A 25,132-nucleotide genomic window follows, 5' to 3' on the forward strand; every position below is an offset into this window, starting at 1 on the left:
CCGCGAGCGAAAATTAGAGGTGGCGCTAAAAAATGGGTGGGATGGTCAATCGGTTTGTGTAACTCGAGGAATTCGAAATACCGAGATAAAAACGATCGGCTGCGATGTCAACCAAGATAGAGGACAAAACTCATACGGTACATCGAGACATCTCTCGGTTCCATCGATCGTGAGATATCGTACATATATAACGCTTGACCAATCGAGCTGTTGATATCAAAGATTCTTCACCTTGCTTTCCGGGTAATCCGGAGATCTTCACCAGTTTAAGAAGCAGCTGTTCCAGCTGGACGACCAAAGATTCACTGCTTTCTTCATCGCTGGTATCTTCTATTTCGTAAACGCGCTGCTCATGATCGACGAGTGATTCCAGATGTTCCTGGCTAGTTCCAACATCGGTCACCGACTCATCGAGAACCCACCATTCGCTTTTCAAATCCTCATTCGAGTTGACCAAGGTATCGATCTTTTTTGAAACGTCGCTAATGCTTTGATGTAAGGCTTTCACGGATTTCAATTTCTTCTGTGTCGATTCTACCATGGACTTGAGTGACTTGATGGTTGCAGCAGCGACGGATGACAAGGCGATGCACTCGTGGCGTTTACCACTGAAATGCGCAATATCCTCACAATCCGACGATGCCTGGAGCTTACGCTTCGTACTGGCTAAGTGATATGAATGCTCGCATTCGGAACCGCGATTTCTCTCAGTATCCTCCTCGTTCGCAGGTCTATGCATATGCGTGTTTCTATTGTCCGCCATGTTGTTAAAAATCTGCACGCGAGAAACACGCCTTACAATGATATTGGTGGCTTCGATGGAAACTGCTGATTTTGAAGACTCCACGAGACGCGTTACGAAAATGTATTGGCGGATTAACACGGGGTAAACACACCGCACTGACACTTTGGATCACGGACGCAGGCAGAGTTAGAGACAGTTCGAAAGAGGGTCGGTAGTTCTAACCGTCGGAATGAAACTAGTTTTTAATATTTCGCTGTGATCTAGGCGCGGCATACGTACGAATAGGACGTCGAACTAAGCACAAGAAATTTGTGTTGCAGTAGTGACAGAAGGTGGTGAAAAATTTCGGAAAAATCCCAACGGAAGACACGAAATTTGAAGAAGCCAAATTCACACGTTCGTCACTCTCTACCACTTACACACACACACACACACACACACACACACGCAACACTACAACTCCATTTACAGCATTGTACAGCAGACAATTCTGTAGTCTACAAGGCGCGACAATTTTTGTTTTTCACATTGGTATCGCTGTAGACTCTAGAAAGGTACTTCTTCCTCTTACATATGTAGTTTCTCAATACCTATTGAATAATAATACCGGTTTTGATCAACGAATAGTATCGAAATTGAATTTTTTATTGAAGGAAAAAAATCTTTGTTGATTAATAACTGTTGTAAGAAACAATTTTCGAAATAAAACGACCCAGCGCGGAGTGAAATTGAACAAGCCTGATAAAATTTTTGGACGGTTTTTGAAGCGGTTTGAAACAAAAAATCTATATCAAAGCCCTTATTCATAATCTTACTCTCTTGTTTTTTTACGTGAATATAAGTTGTAACTATTTTCCGAGAAAAATTCATTTTCGTTTTTTATCGTCGAATAATCTTGTTTCAGTTAGTTCATCGCCTGTGCACTACAATAAATAATTCTGCAAGTACGAGGCAGAAATGGATTACGAGTTTACTTACCCTCCACTAAATTCATTCGCGGGAGGAGCAGTAAACGAAACAGAGAATGAAAAAGACCGAGGAAACTCCACAACGTAAACTGCAAAGCCTAACCCTGACGATCCTGGAACCTTACGACAGCCGCAGATCCGTTCAGGTAAGTGTTGCACCGAGTGTCAAAGCTATACGGGAACGCAGATTGATTTCCATGCAAAAATCGTCATCAGTTGCCGATGAGAAAGAAACTGAAGTCGCGATTTTCAAAAGCGTCATACCGCCCACTCGAAGCACTGAATATTTTCGTTTGGTACAAGAAAAATTATCATTTCTCGTGCAGAGTTATATTTATCATACACTTCAGTTATACGTAGCGGAATCCAAACTTTGCCCATTTGTTGAGGTTCACCAAATCCGCGCCACCGATTTTGCGAACAATCTTTTCAAACAACGGTGATCTTCACTTGCATATGATACGCGCTTTCCATATAATATTCCCGTTTTTATTCAGACAGCAAAGCGTTATTATAGGTACGTAGTTTGAATGACATTATGAAGCCGCGGGCGATAACACGTCGCAACTTTGGATATTGCGCTCTCCAGCTCCGTAATTTCTCCGCAGTTGATGCTAACGCCGCAGCTTATATACGTACATATACGTGCGTGTATATATATATATATATATACATATATATATATAGAAATGCAGGCACGGCGTAAAACTTTTCTATACAAAATTTTAAACACCGCGTTGGCAACTCTTCGCGCTCTCAGCCTCATTCCATGCATAACTACTATGTAGGCACACGCGTGTGTGTGTGAATTTACGTGTATACGTTTTTTCATCTATGTGAAATGTGTATATTCGCGCATGTGCGAAAGCAGCTGCTTCTATACCTGAATTCTCATTCCCCTTTACGTAGCGTACACTGTTAGCTCGTGCAAAGTATAGCCGGACTTGCACCATCTGAGGTCAAACGAAACGCGCGTATTATGTTATAGGTATACATGTGGTACATACTCGTTGCGCACTGCGTCCGTTTGTACTCCGTATATGATATTCATGGACAATCCATAAGTCGGTCTGTAGGTTGTGGCACAGAAATTCGAACGGTGATTCGGTTTTTCATCCCGGTTTGTACGTAATTTTTGGACTGTGACTCTTCATCTTTTCTTATTTTTATTTCGCGATGCGATTTTTTCATCTGTGCAAAGATCAATGATTGCGATTATAAAATCCTAATTCACGTGGATGTAATCATATAACACGCCAAATTTCTATGTTCGTTTCAACCCTGAAATACTTCGATTATGTTCGTTGAAATCGGAGTCATTTTTTTTTTATAGAGAAGTTGACGCTATACCTGCGACTTTCTACGTGACGCTCAAATTTATCATAAGCAGCTTTCAACTACAGTTCGTTTCACATTCAGTCACCGTTTGTTTAACTGCAGGTATTACTTGAACGTAAACTTGTAAAATCTGTACATGGCTCTCGCGGTTCAGAAACTTTGGGAAAGAAAAAATTTCCTGTACAGGTATATATTTCAAGCAATAGTTTGACTATCCAATATAACTTAAATAATCCGCCAAGCTAGCAGCTAAGTTTCTTGAATTTCTAGCACAGTGATTAACATATCGAATATCAATGGAAATTCTTGTTCCACCTTGCCTGACCTTGAGAGTCTGGCGAACGCTTCTCGTTAGAATCTTTCACCCGCACTCCGCGGTTCCGTCTTACGTGCCGCTGGCAAGTATTTGACGCTGGCGAGGTGCCGGTTCGATTCATTTGAAATTCATGCAAATTGATGATCGGCCGACTGATTCATCGGTACGTCGCGTTGGTCCTTATGTAACGAACATAAATATATAAGCTGTACATATACTCAACGACCGCGTTGATTGAGCACAAGTCGTTATAACCGCGAGCGAAAAGGTGCGGCGGCGCTAGAAGATACGTAGAGGTAATTGGAAAACTCGAAATATCGATAGGTTCGAAAAGAAGATCGGTTGCGATGTCAACGAAGGGATAAAGAGAAAGATATATGATATATTTTACGCTCCAAGTACACTTTGTGGCAAACTCAAACTAACTGTACAAAAATCAGTACTTAGCCTAAACACGGTGCTACGAAATATGCAGTAGAAGGAATAATGTAAAGAATTATTAATAATGGTAATGATAAAGAAGTGATACACAATAATTAGTAATAATAGTAATAACGAATCGGAATACTAGATTATCACACCGCTATAACCTGAAACTTATAAAAGTTCGAACAATGTTCGGACATGAATTACTTCATTCAATAAACTCCTATATCGAGCACTATACAATGTATTACAATAAGTAACAAATACAATATGAGAGAGAAGGTGGGAGGGAGGGAAGAAAAAAAGGTCATATTGCATATCGCGGTATATCTACAGGAATGATTCTATCGCGAGTAGGTGCGCTCCGACAACCGGATAAAGCCGGTTTCGTTGTCAATGAAGAAGAAGAAGAAGAATGAGGTGTAAAAAAGTAAATAAAAAAAAATATATCTATAAGAACACAGAGAGTATATGTACGGAAAAAAGGAAAAGCATAAAACAAGCGTCGCGTCGGCAAATATGAACAAAGTCTGAGGCAGATAAGCTGTAGACTATAATACATGTATACATACATGTTTCCTGATTAATGGGAGAGACGAATGATACAAAAAGTGTTCGCAATGTCTGAAGACGGAGGAGCCGTATGCGCAAAGGGATAAAGACCAAGAGAGAACGTGATATTCGATGCCGTTGGGGTACGCATACGCAATAGTTACAAAGCGAGCACCCCGAAGAGCACGCGTGGCGGAAAGCAGGAGCACCGGCACATGTCGAGATAACGAACAAACAAAGTCTCTCGCGATAAATAATTCATGTATTCGACTATCAGACGTCTTGCATCTGCATAATTTCTGAGCGTCTAAGAGGGGGGGGGAGGAAGGAGGACGCGTCTAGGCGTTTCGGTAAAACTGTATCGTAGATTCGCGCGACTTTTTCGACCCACGTGCACCCGACGTCCGTTCAATTGTTGCAAAAATTTAAATCAGCGAATCGCGTAACGGGGAATCCGATGAATCCGCGCAACGCGTTCTGCGGTCTGCAATAATGGATTTGGCAGAGTATTACGCAAACTTCGAGGAACAATTAACCGCGTCGCGTGCGCAACAAATTATTTGGCGAACCGTGACCACGGAACGATCCGCAGCGAGCAAATAACTGCTCGAGAGTTGGGGGATTGCGTTGCATGCGTAGATATAGGTAGACACGTACGTCATATAATAGAAAGATCCGGCGTTAGCCTGGATTCCATGAATGAACGACGACGCAGACTCCGAATGTGGGGTGAACGCGTATTGATACCTACACGTTGTACGTGTATGTACTAATCGAGTCGGTTGACGCATCGTACGGCGGTAATTTTACTCAATGGTCGTGTAAACCGAGAGTGCGATAATTACCCACGCACGGAGCGGTAGCTACGCGGTTTAAAAACACCCACACTTCGCGACTCGTCGCGTACAAGGTAGCTGGGCACGACAGATCTACACCAACTGATATACGAATTATACCGTGACAATACCTGCGGAACTTCGACTTCGAGGGTCTAATTTTAGGCGTTGGTGGTCGGTTTGAAAAGACCGAGACTAACGGAGGAGCCCAAACAGCGGCGTACACACACACGTGCATGCGGTAATAAAGAGAGGCGAAAGGGAGAGGATGCCTCTCGCAGCGACCGGATGCAGTGGGCCGCTTCCGGCAACGCGACGGCCAGCTGAGTCCCGCGTCGACGGACGACGGCTGCGCCAGAAGGCGAGTCTGCAGCCTCCGTCAGGCGTCTCGGAGGAACAGGAAGGGCGAAGGAAAGGGAAGATTATCGCGTTACGACCGCACGATAACCTGACCCGATCCACGCGACGCGACGTCGTGCCCTCTTAAATAAAACGGTAATTCCGGTCAGACGACGCCCACGCGACGCGGCATCCGGCGGTGGAGCAACGCTTCGGGATCGAAGCATCGCCGAGATACGAATGATTTCCCCGACGTTGTATGGCGATATCGTAATTCGGGGAAATGCTCGACATGATCGCGTGGCGGAGGCATCCCTGAATTACGACGATTCTGCCGAGCCTACGTAGATGCGACGACAAGCGTGTCAATGTCGAGTCTTTGCATAGAATTCGCAACCGGGCTGAAGGCTGTGACGATCGCCTGCTGATAACCCGGAGCTGGCTCGATTAACCTGCAATAATCATCGTGTCGAAGTCAGTAACGATTCGCGCTGAAGAAAAACCGTTGTTTCGCGTTTTAGAGCCGTCTGAATTTCGGTAAATCGTAATAAAGCGAAACGTACCTACTCATATTTTGAAATCTTAGTTCCATCGACATTATTTTAAAAATAATAAAATAGCAGTTTCTTTTTTTCAATGTTTCGTTACGATAACGTTAATAACTTCAACCTCGTCAATAATCGCGGTGTCCTCGCCGGGTTTGTACTATTTTATAACTAGAGTTTGGAGAGCATTACTGATAAGTGCGATGATACGAGGATCGGAATTAATGTCCGTAGGTACGCATGCGTGTGGTTTCAAATGGGATAAATTAGCGTTTAACGGGATTGGGAATGATTAATGTTTGTGTGTACCTATCCGAAAAACGGGCGCGTGTAATAGGATATAACAGCAGCTGCGTATAATAATCTGCGAATTTGCGTAGAATGCCGAGATTTGCGAGTTCGAGGAAATCCTTGCACATGACTAGTCATCGCGTTGAACGAGGCGTTTATAACGTACCGGGACTGTGAGAACTTCTACATTTACATACGCGTGTATACGCGCGTGCTTTTGGCGTGATTTTGCGAATTTCAAAGAAACTATCAAATTTCTCCGCGTCTCTCTTTGCCGCTGTAGTTCCGCGTGTCGCGCGGACAAGAAAATAGCTATTTTTATCACCGTCGAAAGGCTATCTTACCGCGGACTACCGGAGGATCACGACACGGTCCCGTCCATCGGCTGACCCAAGACGGCTCTTTGACGAGCCTCGACGATAAAACGGAACCGAACGCACGAGCCGTGCGCGTAACGCGATTCGATGAAATTGCGTTGAACTTTGGGATCATAGAGGCTAACCGAGCGAGAGGACGAGGACGAAGAACGACCGGCTGCGGAGTCAGCTGGCAAACCGACCAGCCAATTGGTCAGGGTCAATTTCTCGACCGACTAATGCGATACAATCTGGCAGAGCTACCGCCTCGTTGACCCCGGCTCTGCATCGTCGATCTTCACAGCTGACGAGGGAAAGTGTTTGTAAGAGACGTTTTACAGTGCGGACGAGCGGATGGGAGTCGAGGGAACACGGGAGGCGAACGAGAGCGGATCGGATCTGCGATGTTCCGAAGTAAGTATTAAGGTGTTTTCGTCACGCGGTCACTTTACCGATTTAAGACCATTTACGAGAAACCGTCCGATTCTTTTTTAAAACAACGTTCGAAATCGACGTTTTTTCGACGCGTCATCGTTTTGACGTCAGCGATTGATTATCATACGAATTAACAACCGAATAATTTGCGTAAAAATGTCACCCCAAAATTCGTCTCGCAGCGAAATAACCTACAGAAAAAGTCTCGATGAGCGCGATAATTTAACGAAGAATTGCAAATCTGTTCGACGTTTCAAGATACCAAATCATCACGATTTTCGTAAATATTCTCGAAATCTGTCACACGACTCCGTGCGGAAAAAGTACATATATTCGCTGCATAGTGGCGAATTGTTCGTAGTTTCGATATAGCCGTGCAGAAATATTTGAAAAATTCTAACCATTCAACGGCAAAAGTTTCGCAAGCATTGTAGCCAAGCAGAGTTTCGTTGTATCAAAAGTTGCAAAACATCGCCGCAGTCAGCCGTTGCAAAAAACTGCCGCCGCTACTGCATCAGCACTAACGATAAAACGACGCTGATGCACCGAATTATTCTTTTAATCGTGCATTCTCGACGCCCCGAAATCAGCTTGTGAATATAAACACGGAATGAACTCACCTGGTGTTCTGCGCAAACTCCAGAGCACTGGAGGGTGCACGGAGGGTTTACCCGCGGAGGCAGCCAGTGTGACTGCGTTCCGCGTACCTGTAACAAAAAGATAAAGAACGACGTGATGAGAGTGGGCATTGGAAATGTGCGAGAAGTCAGACATGATCGTGGAAATCGGCGTCGCGACGCGATCTGGGGAGGATTTCTATACCGCGCCGGGGACTTGGAAATACCTGCGGGGGCAATCGCGACGAGCAAAGCCGGGGACCAGCGCTTCCAGGCGTCGACGGGCATCTTGGTTCCACTTTCCCTGCGGGTGTTCTTCGACGGCACGCTCTTCGGAAGTGACGGCGCGCCGGGCTTTCCGAAAGACAAGCTTTCCCCTACCTTTTAAGGGGGAGTTTCTCAGGGGCGGATGCGCTTCCCGGGGGGTTTCCCCGCTGACGTGTAACGACTCGGTATTAAATGTTATTCGCGGACCCCGTAACCAACCGCGGGAGCCATAAGCGATTAGCCATAATGGCAGGACGCGTGGCGTGCCGGATTCGTGCTGTCCTTATCTTACGTCTTGTGCTCCTCAATATAATGGCTCGGCTATTATATCGAAATACCTAATGGAATTACGGAGGTATATTTACTCCCACGAGGCACGACATAACTCTATCTTATAACACTGTCGTGGCCATCGACTTGTGTAACAAATATACTATGAATTACACCCCTGGCGTATATGTATAGGTATAGACGCAATTATTATATACACGCAATAATTGGAAGGGTGTTCCTCGGAAGATTACCGCAGACGCGTTTAGATAACTTTGCACCAGACTTATACCTACAGGTGGTTATACGGCGGGCATTAACGCCTTAGTTAATTATCGACGAGCCATCGACTCGTCTGCTTCTAAACTCGCGGTCTTTTCGCTGTTATATATTATACCATTTATACTCCAGCTGAATAGAAAGAAGAATAACGGCTCGAGACTCGGTGAATGGGTAATAATATGCCTCTCGTATCTATGCCAACTCATTGTTGGTCCGACGTATCTACGTTCAAACATTTATACAAGTTCGGCGTTTCACTACTCCTCGAAATTTTGTTCAACAAAACTGACGCATACATATCGCCGGTATAATTAGTGCAAACAGACGGATTGACCTGAATACCCATCGATAATAGCTCACCAAATTCGACGAGTTGTATACCAAGAAGATAATGATGATGATGACGATGATGGTGATGATTAGATAACAATAACAGTAACAATCGTTCGCGTAGAATAAATATTATATGCTTGTACGGTGATGAAATTTGGAGGGAATTGTGGATGCATGTGTAAGGTGTTGGAAAAAATTCAACCAACGAGCGCGGTTATTTATCATCTGAAACTGTACAAGCGCACCTGTGTTACGTACCCACTTAATCTCACATGAAAAATAAATTGCTTTTTGTTTTCTCTTTTTGTGTCTTCTCACCTTGCCTCCGCAATGGGAACGGCGTTAAAACTCTTTTCCCTCCTTTTCACGTGTATTTGCATTACATTAGATCACGTACCACGTTACAAAGAGATAGAGAGAGATTGACGTTTCAACTCTCGACGGCATCATTCTTCTACACATAATTACGTTGGCTCAGTTTTACGTTGCACCGGTATTATACGTATACATACTAACGTAGATTCTACGTACGTACCTACATTGGCGAATAGATGCATCGGGCAAAAAATTTGGGACGCGCGTGTAATTAAAAACTTTCGAATTGTGTTCTAAAGCGTTTATGTACTGTTAATTAATGGCGGTAATTATCGAAAGCGACAAAGATCCATTCGACTCGACGCTTATTCAATGCATGATGCGTTACTGCGCGTGGAAAGAATCTTCCACTATGCCCCCGAATTTTTTCCTCTATTTTTCAAAACTTTTTCAATTTCGAGAAGTGGACCTTTCGCTGACGGATGCGAGTGGAGCGTGAAGAAACGAAGGCTTCAAATTTCAAGGATATTTTTCCCCGAAAGCCTTTCGTCATTGTCCTATTATTCTTAACAAGCGCCAGCCGTCGTACAGGCACAATGAGTAAATGCCAGCGGAAATCAGACGTCAGCAACGAGGATGAGCGGACGGTGACAAAGATTAAATTAATCTTCCGGAGCGGAAGTAAATTGAGCGCGGTTCGGGTAATGAAATTATTTGGCGGTTGGGAAGATGAAAGACTCAAGCCGCCGCCGCCGAGGCCGTAATCGAGCTATAATCGAGCTTGCGAACATTTCCCCTGCAGCACGAGACGGCGAAACGCCTTTCCTGGATCCTTGAAGTTCGCAATTCTGATTCAACACGTTTCTGTGCAGCACTTTTTTGTATTCCCTCGAAGCTAATCCTGACAAAGTGCGAACGAACGGCGAGTCAACAATATTCGCATACAAGTCGTTTTCCCTTCGACAAAAGCTTTCCAAACAAAAAGATGCTTCGCCGTACGTGATCAAGTATTCCTTTTTCGCAAATTACAAGTTCATGATTTAATGAATCACCCTCGATATCGTCATATAATAACGGGGTGGTTCGACTAAAACGAGACGATCGTTTTACAGGCGTATTACTTTTCTCACATTTCGCGTAAGTTTATTATATTCACGGAAAAATGTCGATCATTCCATCAGACGAAACCATGGAATCCAATTAGAAAAGCATTGCAAAATGACATTGAATTAGACATTGCTCACTTTTGAGACTGGTTGTGAAGATCCTGTAATAACTTTAATAATATACTCGACTGAATCTAATTCTACCGATTCCACGCAATTCAAGCACTCGAATTGCTCGCTAGCAGCGATGGTTTTCAAATAACTGGCGACCCCTTCGCGGTTCGAAATTATATTGAGCCGTGGTTACAAGGCTCTGCGATTTCCGTTGGCGGACCATCGCCGCAGAGTTATTGGGGTTAGATGATGACTAATATTGATACCTCACCTTTCGTCGCAAAAATTAATAAATCATACCTTAAGTACTTGGAGATGGGTGGAATAGATTTTTAGCTGATTCGAAAATGTTTCAACTTTATAATTTTTTGAGACAACCGTGCAATTGTACGATTCCAATTTACAATCAGCTTATACGGCAGTATATCTTGAATTTTCCTGCATACCATACGGATGTATACGGATTATAACGTCCGTGGCATAAGCTTGCACCTACCAGCTCGTATAAATGCTATAAATTAGTGCGTAACGGTAAAATAACAATCCTCCTAACACTGCTGTGGAAACGTTCTAATAACGGCAATAATAGCAATGACGATAATGCCGCGGTAGTAAAAAATCTATCGCAATAATAATTGTGATCATCGTATCGTTGCTCTGCATTGATTGGTAGGTCACACAATGTCGCTGCAGATGTGATCAATATCCGGCGAAACTAATTCGACGATTCGTAAACTCAAGCATAATGCTTTTAAGCACACCGAACGTCAGTTTCGCCTGAAATATATATTCAAACAATATATTACACGAGTCGTGAAAAAAGTAAATGCATGAAATTTCGCGGGTGAACATTATTTGAGAGCACTTACACCTTTAATACCTGGTAGGTAAAATTAGGTACGGAGAAATTTGATTGTTTGTTCTGCAAATAGGTATGTATGTGTAATGCGTATGTATAATATGTATCATAATTTGCATGTAACGCGCCCGTATATTTTCGCCTAATCATGAAGATTGTATGCGTCGAATAAACAACAAGACTTTACCGTGAATATAAGAGAGATATTTGTCAAAATATTATTTTGTACTGATTCACTTTCAAGAGATAAAAATCCGAGTCAATATTACACACAGGCGCAATCTCGTTCTGCATACAGCATGTATGTTTCTTACATCTGAAATACCGTGACGTCAATCTACTGTTTATTCACGCGTGAATCGCGAGACCGGATCCAAATGAGCACCTTCAATCAAACTGCGGTGAATTTTCAACGACTGCCTCCACCTTTCCCTGCGGGAATCCGCAACGGCGAATCCTCCATCGCATTGCACAGTGTGTCTAATTACGTCGTGGCGTTTGAGTCACGTAAAGGTGACGGTGTCCGTTGGTGAAAATCAGCCTCGCACCCGCGGTTTGACAAGAAAACGGCATCGGCCAACAACCGTGACTCAGGAATCGCAGTGTTCTTCGAATTTGCCGCGGTTTTGTTTTCGGCACAGACTGCAATGGCATGCCCGTAAAACATGATCAGTGCCGATTGCCAAGTGCCGATCCGTTCCGATTAATTTACGCGGCAGAGCAAAAGGAATTCAGTTTTTACATGAAGCTACAGTTTTTTTTTCGGTTCCATTTTCTCGCCCAATTATGACACATGGAACGTCGTATTATAGGTATCTACGTATCATACGGTGTGTTATTAAAGCGGAGAAAAAATTGATGTTTATGTGCAGTGGGTGAGTACGACAGAAAGAAAAATGTATAGTATTCAGAAAAAGTTTGACGTCTAGATTCGTAAGTATTGTCCCAACTCTGAAGAAGATTCTCTCTGTTCGTTCGGGGTCGAGAAGTCTGCGAAGTATGACTTAATGCGAGGCGTATGCTGGAAGGTTCGCGTCTTTATATCTTTTCAAAGTCTGCAAGGAGATAAACGCCTCGACGAACTTTATCAATTAGCATTCAACGTTCGATTTCTTTGACGCGAAGTTACGCTGCCACGACAGCCGTAATCATCTTCATTTTTCTCCGGCACCCTCGAATGTCGAAACTTGACGCCGCGCCGAGGCAATTTTTCCGCGGACTTTTTACTTTCCCAAACAGATGCCCAATATCCGTTGCCGTACGGAATACGGCGCGTAAAAGACATCGACGTGATCGACGAAAGGGAACGTCAGTTTTAGCCAGCTCTTTTCTCCGCAAAAAGAAACTCCGTCGGATTTAATCGCGCGGCGTTACATCCGCGGAACTTTTTACGCTAAATACAAAAGTGTGAAAAATTTCGGGAAGTTGTTACACCTGTAACATCTTTCGAGAGCATTTGAATTGCCTACTCGGAAAACTGACTCTAATGTATCTGTCGCAGGTTAATATTATATATAAACTGACGCGAGTTCCTAATTTTGGCAATGGGAATAGAACATGCCTTTTCCATTTCGAGAATGGGTTTCTCCGCGCGAATAATGTCGCTCTACCATGCAAGGGCTTCTGATTATTTATACGGGAGTAGAGTAAATTAAATTTCCGAAAGTATAACACCGCGTGGTTCGATATACGTGAAAATAAATGCGATTTGGCCAGCTTCGTCGTCAAGCCGACAACAAGAACACGAAACTCGCCGACGTTGAGTTGAGACGGGTTTTACGTGATAAAAATCTATTTATGTCAATTCCGAGATCGTAACCGCCGATTTCCTCCACTCGTCCGGAGCTTCTTCGTCTCATAGCTCCGAAAACAGCCGCTCTCTGATCGAGCTTTACCCCGTGAGGCAACTCTGCACTACATCAACGCACACGAGCTGTAGCGCTGATAACTTTGGATTATTTTTCCTAGATGCTTGACTCCCGGATCAAAGTCCTTCCACAGCTGACCGCTTGGTCGTCAAAATCGTGTTACGATTAACTGAGGTGGAAAGGAATTTCCCAGCTTCTTAATTAACGTCAAACTCGACGCATAATTCGGGCATCTGAGATTGGTATTATTTGTACGAAAACCAAGTTATAAGTGCCCACTAGCGTTGGTACGCAGCGCAAACCCGTTTACAACATCATGCAGAGATAGAAAAATATGAGAAAAAAAGCTCAATGGTAATCCGTTAATTGCATCCTGCCAGCCGTTCGCGCGTGGGCAGTTTGACGGCATGGGATTACTACGTGGCTCTACGATATTGTTCAAATCTGGTTAGCCACCGGAGAAATGAACGAATCGGATAATTGTACGGATCCCGAGGATCGCGACGCCTGCGTACTGCGGCTGCAAGCTTCTCGAGGCAATTACATATTACTCGACCTTCGATTGGGACGATCGTATACGTGCCCAATAATTAACGAGAAAGGTCGTCGGGCACGAGACGATTCGCCGATTTTTTTCGGAGCATTCAAGGTACAGCAGGTGCGTTTTCACCAGCCGATAAATCAGCCGCGGAGTGCCGACGGAATGCGAATTCAATACAAACTCTTTCAAATACCGTTTAGTCACTGCGGCTTGGTTTATTGTCGAAGTAAACGCCGGCTGTCGGCTAGTTCGCCAATCGAAATATGATTATTTAGCAATATACATACTACGGTAGTTTGGTTTTTAGTATTAATAATATGTGTACATTGCAATTAATGATAAAATTAAAATGTACGGAATCGACACGGAGATAACTAAACGCGCGCATCCCGCTACGAGACAGCCGGTTGATAAGAAGAAAAAAAAAAACACGCCTGCATACCTGAGACGGAGAATCCACGGACCGACGGGCGCCAGGATTACAGCCACGGGTGTGTTATTATACTGTTGCATAAGACGGCTATACAGCCGTCAGCCGCCAGGATCACTGACTAGATCGTGTGATAGCCTGTACAGCTTGTACGTATCCATTAATGATGTGCTAGCTGCAAAAACACTGATCAACGTCCAATGATTATACCTGCTGATTGATTTACTCGGTGTAATAGCTGGCTGGTATGAATTCCTCTTTAGGCGCACGCTCGAGTATATTCTATGTGTGTCAATTGGTGTAATACCGTGCCACGGATGCGACTTCGCAGGCTGCATAATACCCATTAATTGAAGGTGTGAGAAAAGAAAGGTTCGTTAACAGCACCTCTTCAAGCGCGAGATTACGACCGATGATTCAAGTGGAGAAATTTGAAATTCGCTTTTTGGACTTCTCAAAGGTTGAACAACGAGTCAGCGGCTCTGATAAAACTAACCGGAAAAATCGTCGGCTTAAGCTCTGGCAGTCATGCGCTCGGTAAGTAATCGGGGAGTTATTAAATTAATTCACAGAGTGAGAGAGAGAGATTGATAGAGAGATAAGAGTCTTCCATCAGGCTAATTTATCATGATGAGGTATCATCGAAAAATTCTACGAAACCGAAGTGTCAAGCTTACGTCGTTTCGGCGTAGAGACACTTCATTCATTCTCGCATGTGGTAATAAACTAAGTAGCCAGTACCACACCTGTATTATACAACTGTACGTTAGATCGATCGATCGATCTATCGATTGATATGTAGAATGATTCCGGTAGATACGCCAAAATTGGTATGTGCAACGTCTCGCGTGTCATTTCGCTTCCGTAACAATCATACACACAGTCACGTTACATCCATACGGAGATGAAGAAAGAAAACCCACCGTGATATCATTTTTGCACGTAGCCTGAAACGATGTCTAAAACAAATCATCGCGTTGATCTACTTTGTTGAAAGTATAATTTATAGTTCGCTTTCTCGGTGTATAAATAATAACACACATCGCGAGCTTTGTTCAACAATGTGTATTCTCACCACATAATCGTTATCACCGGTGAATTTTTTTCAAAACAACGACAGTATAAGCTGATCGAATGATTGTAGGAAATTTTTTAAGACTCCTGTAACTTTTAGAACGGATTGCGAGTGTGAAACTGAAAGTTTGGCATTGCCATCGCGCGAATAAGCCTGTCGGTGCGTCGATCGAAAGGCGACGTCGAAAAAAGCTCGTAAGAGATGAACGTGTGTATGTATAACTGACATAATGCTGAAATGTGATAAAACGGAAACGGACGTTACATCACTCGGACGGGGCCGCCTGCAGACAATAAGTGAACGAGGTCCGTGTAAAGCGCTCGGCATGCGGTAATGTGCCTCGGTATATCCGGCAGTGATGACCAACGTTGTGGGCGTTTCCGTGAGACGTAACAGGAGAAGACTGAATTCTCTTCGTTCCAACGCCGAGGACCTCAAAATCCCACCTAGGATGACATCCGAGTGTTGTAAGAAACTCGAGAATTTCTCTATGCCTAAACCCAATCACACCGTTATTATGAACCCGACTGATACCCCGCGATTGATATTCCTCGCGAGGAAGACATTAGCCATGTTCGTCGCGCCCTCGAATTGACAGCAGCTAGTACGAATCACGCATGATTACATTTGTTCGCCGATTCGTATAATCTGGGATCGCTAATTCGTAGCGAACAGCGCAATGCCAACGGACGTTAAGCGTTCTCCGAAGCTTTAATTCGGGCGCCTTGATCAACTCGTACGTGACCAGAAGGCATTACGGGCGATTATAATGACTCGACAGGATGGCGATAAACCGGGGAAATCCGACTAACGATCATCCGTGGGGGAAAAAATTATACTTTTCCTCAATCAGTGCCGTGATTAGGATAGCAGACATCACGTGCTACTGTTAATGCGACTGGCTGAATTTCAAGAAAATGTGTCACTCGAGAGTCGGTGCACGTTGAAGGGCACGTGATTGTACGAACAGACAACGAAGCAATGAATTCTCACAGTTAGATCGTAGGAAAATTGACGCGGTATTTCACTTCGGCTGATAAACTCGTGATCGTCGACCGGACTGCATACGTGTGGCCTTGAACGCAAGGAATCCGCAATCAAAATTGCGGCGTGTTATTACTGCGAAGATTCAGTTGAGCTGCAGAAACTCTGGCGATCCGACTCCTATATCTTCGGCGAACGATGCGGCACTTCGGCTGCATGGCTGCACGACCTGGTTTCGAAAACGTCTGATTCGATATGTTGGCGCCTGGCGCGAGACCGCGACTGAAAGGCACCGAAACGTCGGTCAGAGGATCGTTACGGTCGTGAGTTAAAAATTGATGGAGAATTGTCGATTTCTTTGAAACAAGCCGTACTACGCGCAACTCGAAGGGAGGTGGAAAAAATGGCGAAAAATTAGAAGCGTTGTAGCGTCGACCAACGTTACAGCTCCGCGGCTTACGATACGAGCAAAGGCTGCGGGAAAATTTCCGCGTATAACAATTGTGATTGGCAGTTTTATCGCCGGACTACGAGCCATGATCCTTCCCGGTACAATAACATCGATTACGACTGGCCCACGGATTATTTTCATCCGAAAATCATCGGCTACGTGCCAAATTCAAAGCGCCAATCTCCGCGGGTTATCGCGACTCGGTGTCACGTGATTCCTGCCAATCGTCGATGCCTTTTCCTCGTACACCAGAAGCTGTCAGAGGCTGTTTACCGCGATGATCCGCAGTATCCATGCAAAAAGCGAGGCTATCGTCATCGCGTCCACTTCTAATATTGGTTTACACTTTATCGCTCACGGACATAACCGGGTTCAACCTGCTTAGGTCATACGCACATATCCTGAGGAACGACGACCGTCCATCTCGCATTTCGATCCGCATCCGTAGACGCTCTGTTCGCAGAAAAATATCACGCGGAAAGCAGCTGGCTTGATAAAAACAAGTGAGCTTCAAGGAATTCGCGAATCAGCTGAACAAACCCAGCGTGCAGGCGCCGAACCGAACGTGACCTAAGATAAGCCAACCAGACCCGACAAAATAGTCAATCAATTAGCAAGATAGACAATGCCTCATTTCTCCCCCAAACTCTTCCAAATCACCGGCTATACATCGAAGGCCAGCTCGGTGTCGTTCGCAACCAGAGCCGAGTTTGTTGTTGGTATCCGAATGCCGGAGAAGTACGAGCTACGTTATGTTTCTGTGGTGATTAAAAGCGTTCGCATACCTACGTTGCTCTTGAGTGATAAGGGAAATCCGCATCTGGCAGCATTAGAATGTTGCCTGAACGACGTGGCTTTGGAAGTTGGACCGGAGAAGCAGGTTCGACCCGTAATATACAGATACTGGTGGCTGTAGATACCACAAGCCGCATCCCCTCTCTTTCTCTCTCTCTCCGTCTTTCTTTCCGAGGATTTGAACACCGCCAAATTGATACAACATTCCGACGATGGTATATTTGACCACGGAAATAGAGATGCTAGTCCTTTTCGATAAAGCAGAACGGTGTGGAGGGAGACGGGTTAACGTTGATTGATATTTGATTAAACTACACGGAATGATAAGCGTGGGGAACTTTGTATGATTACGTCAGTAACATATTTCCAGGATCCGCTTAGTTCGTTGAAGAATCCGTTACCAGATGGTCGGTCATCGCTGGTAAATACTTCGTCGAGACGTACGAACTTTCTGCTGCCATCGTTACAACGATCATCGAAAAGCTTTACCAGAGTAGACACCTTTTCAGTGTCTATCCGTATCAATATTTACGTCGTTTTTCAACGCGACCTGCGCGTTTTGCGGTTTTTAGTGAGAAACCATTACGATTAATACGACTGTGGTCTAGACAAGAAAAATAAGATCGAATTGATTCGTAGAGAAGAAAAATATCAACTCTGCGCCATCGGTTCAGTGTTAATTTCACGGAATAAAAGCTACGCTAGCTGATTGTCGGTAGTAAGCTCGAAGAATGCTGTACCATCAGACGTGCTGGTGTGGAAAACGTAGACGAGTGTAAGTAGTGAAAAACAGTACACCGAGCAATCCGAAGCAGCTAGCGTTGTTTGGACGGCAAAAAGATTATCCGTCATTTGTTATTCTGAAAGTGGAATCACTTTGACAGCAGGAAACTCAGCGTCGCGGGCACGTAGCTCGAATGGCTGAATCGCGATTGAGAAATTCATTACTGTTACTTCTTTCCAAGTGATCGTGATTATTCATACCACCTACGCTGGAAGAAAATTCAGTTCAATTGATTCGTTTTACTTAAATTCACCTCATTTGATTCAGACATACTTTGTCTTCCGAACGCTAAATTTATTTCAATCGATAATATCATCAATTCCGAGCTACAATTAAATTACCAACATATATGACGTTAATTAATCAAATATTTCATATCTTTGACGGGGGTTTGTATTTTTAAACTCAGCAACCTTAATACACAATGTAATTTATGCACAATTGTTACTGGTTATACAACTGAAATTCGTTTGGCCGAAATAAGGTTCTTTCAAAGTTTCTACTGTCGGGTACAAATATTGATCAGAGCATGTATTGAACGAATATATTACAATTTAACATTTATCTCCCGGTAGATGTACGCTCACGATATTTTGATTAAACAAAGTGCTTTCAGACCAAAATACGTGAGATGCGGAAAAACCACGGGCAGTAATTTCACATCGATCACGGAATTATTCTTCTTGCCAAAAAGATTTTCCGCCTGTTTTTCGATGTAAAAGTTTCAGTTTACAGTATCAAAGGTCGCGGTGAGAGTTGAATTTCTGGTACAGATCCGAGACCTACATTCGCAGATCCACGGTAAACTCCACGACTTGACCCCATCTGGCATTATAACTGACAGCAGCTAGACTATCACGAGATGCGCAAAGTGATGCCCTGTACCGGAATGACCGGCGCTATTAATCGGTGTAAATATTTTTCCCGCACAGTGAGCGATCTTTTTAAAAATAATACACATATTTTTCCCTTAATGGTGACAAAAGTGAATAAAACCGTAGTTTCGTTTATTTTACTGTATTTATTATTTTAGGAAACGGTTAGAAGTTGCGGTTGGACCGACGAGTTGGTGAAAAATACAAATATTTGTATAACTAAGTTTCTCGGGAAAACCATTAGATTCTTCTGACTTCTGCATTAAATTCGTAGCTGAATTCTGATAAATATCGTCAATTGAAATTGTTATAGTAATTATAAATTCTCTTCGATGGATTGAAAGTATAGAAATTTGATCTCAGTTAATAAAAAAGAAGCCACAAAGACGCAATATAAACGTCGGAGGTTTTCTCGCAACATTTCCTATCACTGATTTTTACATTTACTTCTTTTCTTATTTCCTCAACCAATAATGAAAATTGCTAATTTGTAACCGCACGCGGTTATTCGCACTTTACAAGCGTACCTACATGTACCTGTACAGTTGTACATACCTTAACGAACGTCATTGGCAAAGGACTTGGGCATACATTTTCGCAATGCATAAACGATAAGATTCCCGAGAACCGTGATATCATAAGACGAGATAAAGCTATAGACAAGATGAAACCGTCTCTTCGCCGCGACCTCGCGAGTTTGGATCACCGTCGCACATTCACTAATTTTTTATCGAGTCTTCGTACAATCCGTACTTCGTATCCTGAAATTTTTGGTGTTAGTAGGTGAGGCGACCGAGGTTTACATATGTATGAATTTTTTTTATCTGCACGTTCGCATATTTGTATGCCTATTTTACGCCTGGTAAGAAGTGAATTTTTTTTTCAACGCAAAGAAACTGCAAGGAGAGCAAATATCTTGCAATGAGCGTTTCACTGCAGAGAGGAAAGTTTTTCCATCGAAGCCGCGCGTCTGCTCGCTACGTGACTATGAATTCTCATATTCGGTGAAATAATGGAGGCGGGGGATAAAAAAATGATACCTGCAAGCGAGTTTCTTTTTTTTTTAAGTTTTTATTCACCAGAGACGAACGTAAGAATATTTTTTGATTGTCGCCAAAACGACGTCGTGCGAAATTCCTCAACGAATAACCACACGAGACGTCATGTTCAACGAAGTGATTCAAACACTATAATTATTGATTAAAATATACCGCCTGCACACGGACTCCCACACATAGCTACGTAAGCATCAAGTGTGACGCCATTATATCCTACTCAGCGCATAATATGACCAACTGAGATATGTCAAAATCGTAAAACTTTGGCAGAAGTGTTTTATTGTCCGTGACATCACGCTTCCGGTGAGCTATGAAACCGTGTTCCACAAGTCTTGTGTGACTCGCAAATAATATAACTTTACATAGTTTTCCTTGAATATATAAATCATGCGTGAGAAGGAACTGGAGGTAGACGTATTATGCGACGAAGCGTCAGTCTTCGGATGCTATAGAATTCTCACGATCAGCCTATGATGGTCGTTGATTTTGTTTAAAAAAACAAAAACACGAAAAGAAGAAACGTACGTCGGTAGCCGGTAAGAAAAACTGGGTCGAGAAACTTGCTTCCAAACAGTCGATCGATTTAATGTCCAATTTGCGTCGGTCAACCGCAATACGTTCATCTCTCGATCAATCTAATCGGAGTAGAGGTAGGCGAACAGCTGTTGACAGAGAATGGCCGAGATAAGTTCCGCGTTATCTTGCTTCTCGAGAACTCTCGAGAACTCTCGAGGAGTCACCGCCTTAATAGGAAGCAAATTAATAGCGTAGCCGTGATTTGCAAATCCGTGTAGTCTACGCTTATATTACACAACCGCGGTTTCACTGCGAGTTAACGTTTGATTGATAGAAGCTTGGCCGAGACGCGCGATCGGCGGGAAGATTCGTATTCCGATATAAAAACGATACCACGTGAAGACCCGGTCTCGTGCCAGTGAATTTGGTCGAGACGCAGAATATTGCGAATTTTCGGAATGATCAGCTCGGGTGATGGAAGATTAGGTGCGGCTGCAAAATCGTCAGACGGTAAACTCTGAGCAGAAAATCTCAGATTCGCCGTTCGAAAAGTGAGTTCAACAACGCTCAACGTTCTGTTATCCATAATGTATCAGCTCCTCGCACGATTCCGTGGCACAATGGAAGAAATATCAGGAACAAAACCGCCCCCACTTCTCACCCCAAGCGCCATACGATACGGCAAAGCAAATACGAAACAATTTCTCTTTTTCCGTGCCCTATCTCGCCGCCGACGACGTCTTTCCACTCCTTCGCGATGTACTTTATACGCATACACTCCTCTTACTACATATCCGCTCTCTGCACAACGGTATTCGTTAGGACGCTACCTCGGCAGTTACTTCTCGTGCAATAACTCGCTTTCTATAAAGATTTTTGCTTAAGGAAACCTGCTGCAGAGCTAAGGATGATAATTTTAATGAAAAATCTCACTGAAACAGTCGATATCCAACATTATTTGTTCGAACTTCGACGAGCAAATGACGGTGTAAAACGATTTTTTATCAAACTTTTCTTTTTCTGCTCCGACTCGCCGATTGGGATTTTATCACGGCGGAAATAACGAAAATAACCATAATAAATAAAAAAAAAAAAAATTTTACTACACCGCATCGTAGATCGAGAAGTCCAATCAATGATTATCCCACCGTTTTTACACATCGCCAGCTCGTATCTATCGACAGATAGAGGTTTCTTTTCTACTCGAGTCGAGTCGAGTTGTATGTACGGTAGTCAATAAGCTTCAGCCTTCGTGAATTACATCATCGTACCACGCATGCACTCATTTACACCAGCGGAAATGAAAGCCTGTATGACTTGTACGAGTGACGTGACTCAGATTTTAGTGAATTTGAGATCCCGTTCACCGGCTGCCAATCAAATAAGCTTCGCATACAAATATACAAATTCTAATTTATTCATACGCCGTTTTACGATGTTTAGAAGTTAGTAAAGAGATCCAACGATCCGAAACATGTGAACAGGAAGTGTCCCCCTAAAAATTAAAAAAACAAATTAGCGAGTACAAAGATTCGATTGGATAAGAAAACGGGCGGAATAAAAAATCCATTGAACTTTTGACGTATATTTACAACGAGCTTTTTGTCCGGCGCCACGCATTGCGAGTAACTGCAACATTACACAAGGAATTTAGGTGCTGAGTAGGCACGAGGCGACTTTCACCTAGAATAGACAAATAAATTTAGGAGAAAAAAATTCAATTGAAATTAAACACCTGTCAACGCAGCGGTGAGAAATTTCTCGTCTCGACCAAGACCGCTAATACATATTTTTTTATTCTCCTTTTTCCTGCCAAAGGCTGGCGCCGGTACAACTGGCGCCAGCTTCCCACCGCAGAACAATTGACAAGGTGAACCAGAGTTGAAGACCCACGCCTAGAAGCGGGGGGTAACACGAGATATACAGAGATCGTAGACCTGCGCGGGAAGTCGGGGAGAAACGTGTCCAGGACGCGTGGCTACGTTATACAGATATAATTGCACGTGGAAACCCGAAGCAAGTAGGTCGTTACCGTAAAACTTTAGCTGTTAAAATCAGATCCGCACTGAGAAAAATTTCATTTTGTTACAGTAACTAGAAAAATTCAGTAAAACAGGTATCGTTGAAAAAAACTGTTTGAATGTTGTTGGAGTTACGAAAAACGAGGTACGCGTAACCATTTTGCGCTATTGTCGATCCTTTTTTGGTTATTGCAATACAAAATCAGTTTCTGAGGTTTACTCTACTTTTTTAGTTAAACGAGGCTTTAACGTCAATCTATCGTTGCACAAGCGTTAAATTTTCGCAACGGTTGCAAGAAAATATAGTAACAGTGATCGTAATGAGATAGAATTAAACTAATTTTCATTTTGTACCTAGAACTATGCGTTTCGGTTGTGGTAAAAAATGAAAAGAACTGATCAGTAACCGGAACTAGAAATTTCTCTCAGTGTGGTAACAGCGAACAGTGACAAACAGTTTGTGCGAGCTCTGATTGAACTTGGAATAAAAAATAACTCGTTGCTAATCCACCAGAGTGCCTTGTATTGCATTCACGAGTTGTTTGTCTCGTAGAGTTGGACGAGCGTTGAAGATAACGGAAAGTAAATTTGGATAATTTCTTAAGTTTTGAATTTATTGAAATAAAACTAATCAACTCGGAAGTTGATTTTTTCCTCGTGATGTACGTACAAAAAATTTGTCACGATAAGAACCGACGTTCACGGTACGCCAGATCGTTTGCTGATACTTGAAGACACTCAGGGGAAATTACATAACGAATGAATCTTACGCGTTGCAGTTTCGAGAAGATTTAAGAGAAGCGTATACGAGACTTGCCGCAGCGGTGGAACCCTGAATTGCATTAGTATAAACAAGTGTCGGGAACTGCAGAGATGGGTATGTATATGAGCTGAAGATTAAGGGGCAAAGAATAGAGGCTGCGGGAACGATTTAACCGAGAGGTCTGCGGTTTGTCAGCTATAAGTGCGTAGCTCGTCTTAAGTCGAGTCAAGCGAAGTCAAGTGGTAGATTAAAGGTTACGTTCGAGCCGGGTATCGAGGACGACCGAACAATTATCAATAAAATTAATTGCTCCAAGGCACTGGCCGCAAACACGCGACCCTGAGTACAATACTAATTAATTATTATTATCCTGCCCATTGTTCGCCATCGACTTACCTTTCCAACCGCCTCCTACGACGACGCCCGGTGTCCGATATAATAGCTATATAAGTACGCGCACCTATGTGGGTGGACGATCACCCTTGACCGGCATATATGTATAGGTACACACGCGTGTCATGTTCGGGTACACGCGTGCTTTTACGGCTGTACGAAGAGGCGCCCGGTTATAGGTGTAGGCGCGGGTCAATTATAAACGGTGTAGCTAATGGGAGTGCCTATGCATTTGTTTCACTTGACGAGTGGTAATTGAAGTCGAAAATCGGCCGTTAGAAAACGCCACACGCAGCGCTAAGAATTCTTTCGAGTATATGTAATACGGTAAATTGAAATGCGCGACGCTGATAAGCAAACCGGCAACGTGCATCCGTGGAGTATTCGTGTCTGGGGACAATTATCGTTGTACGGATAGCTGGGTCATTTTGCCGTAATCTTACAATTACGGATGTAGATCTACTCACCGAATTCAACGTCTTCCTGGGTACAACTAGGTATGTATACGTATGATGTCTGTCTGCTGTTTAATTGGCGCGAAATGATGTTATCTTGCAACAAACTTACAATTAGACGACCTTTGTTATAACGTATGATCTATACGAATCAAAGGAATGATCGATGCAAACGGAGAGTCAGGCTTTCTGAAACTCGCCTAGATTTTCGATAACCGGCGATTGATGATACGGTTAAATGTACGGAAAAATAACCGGATTAATCATTTTCAGCAAAATGACTCGGGGTTTTTCAATCTTCAAAGTTACGTTACACGTATGACTTGAAATATTATTTTTCATCAAATTTTCTATTCAACAACTGAGTCGGAAACCTGAAGCGTGGTAATTTCTTAAAGATATCCATAAAAATCAAGCTTCAGAAATCGTTGAACTTAATTTATTTGTACGATGAATTTTTTACAGTTAATTTTGAATACACTCCGTTCGACCAGACAGTAATTTCAATCCTTTATGAAAGTTCGTACACAGAAAAATTGATATTTAAATATCGAAACTTCATAACTTGGCAAGCCTGCAACAAGTCAAGCATCTTCGTTTTATCGTCCGAATCGAGAACGTTCGCATCTGTTCATGACGAATCTCTCGGTCAGTTTCGAACGAGATTTAAGTCATCATAGATCATCAAATTTGATAATTTTCTTGCGGGGAAAAATTAGGTCAGATGAAGTGACTTGGGCTTAAATTCAGTTCGTCGTAGATTTTAAGTTATAATTTGACGACGAGCATATTTCTTCATTGCGGTGTACGCAT

General features: G+C 43.2%; 2 protein-coding genes across 7 annotated transcripts in view; one reads left to right on the forward strand and one right to left on the reverse strand.

The window, feature by feature from the left end:
• Positions 1-25,132, reverse strand: part of LOC107223611 (dual 3',5'-cyclic-AMP and -GMP phosphodiesterase 11) — a 92,440-nt gene that overhangs the window by 42,312 nt on the left and 24,996 nt on the right. For 3 of the 6 annotated variants that reach the window (XM_015663378.2, XM_015663387.2, XM_046746866.1), the window contains exon 2: positions 7,768-7,854. Coding sequence is in view for 2 of the 6 variants with exons in the window: in XM_046746865.1 (XP_046602821.1) it covers positions 232-763 (532 nt within the window). In the remaining 4 variants the exon portion in view is untranslated. Of the gene's footprint in view, positions 1-231; positions 1,167-7,767; positions 7,855-14,161; positions 14,182-25,132 lie in introns of those variants that run through there. The other 3 variants (XM_046746865.1, XM_015663370.2, XM_046746867.1) reach the window with 2 other exon arrangements.
• LOC107223645 (ring canal kelch homolog) overlaps positions 1,678-25,132 on the forward strand; it is a 65,966-nt gene continuing 42,511 nt past the window's right edge. The window contains exon 1 of the mRNA XM_046729728.1: positions 1,678-1,859. The gene's annotated coding sequence lies outside the window, so the exon portion shown is untranslated. The remainder of the gene's footprint in view (positions 1,860-25,132) is intronic.

This window comes from Neodiprion lecontei, chromosome 1, assembly GCF_021901455.1.
Source record: "Neodiprion lecontei isolate iyNeoLeco1 chromosome 1, iyNeoLeco1.1, whole genome shotgun sequence".
In the NCBI taxonomy this organism is placed as follows: domain Eukaryota; kingdom Metazoa; phylum Arthropoda; class Insecta; order Hymenoptera; family Diprionidae; genus Neodiprion; species Neodiprion lecontei.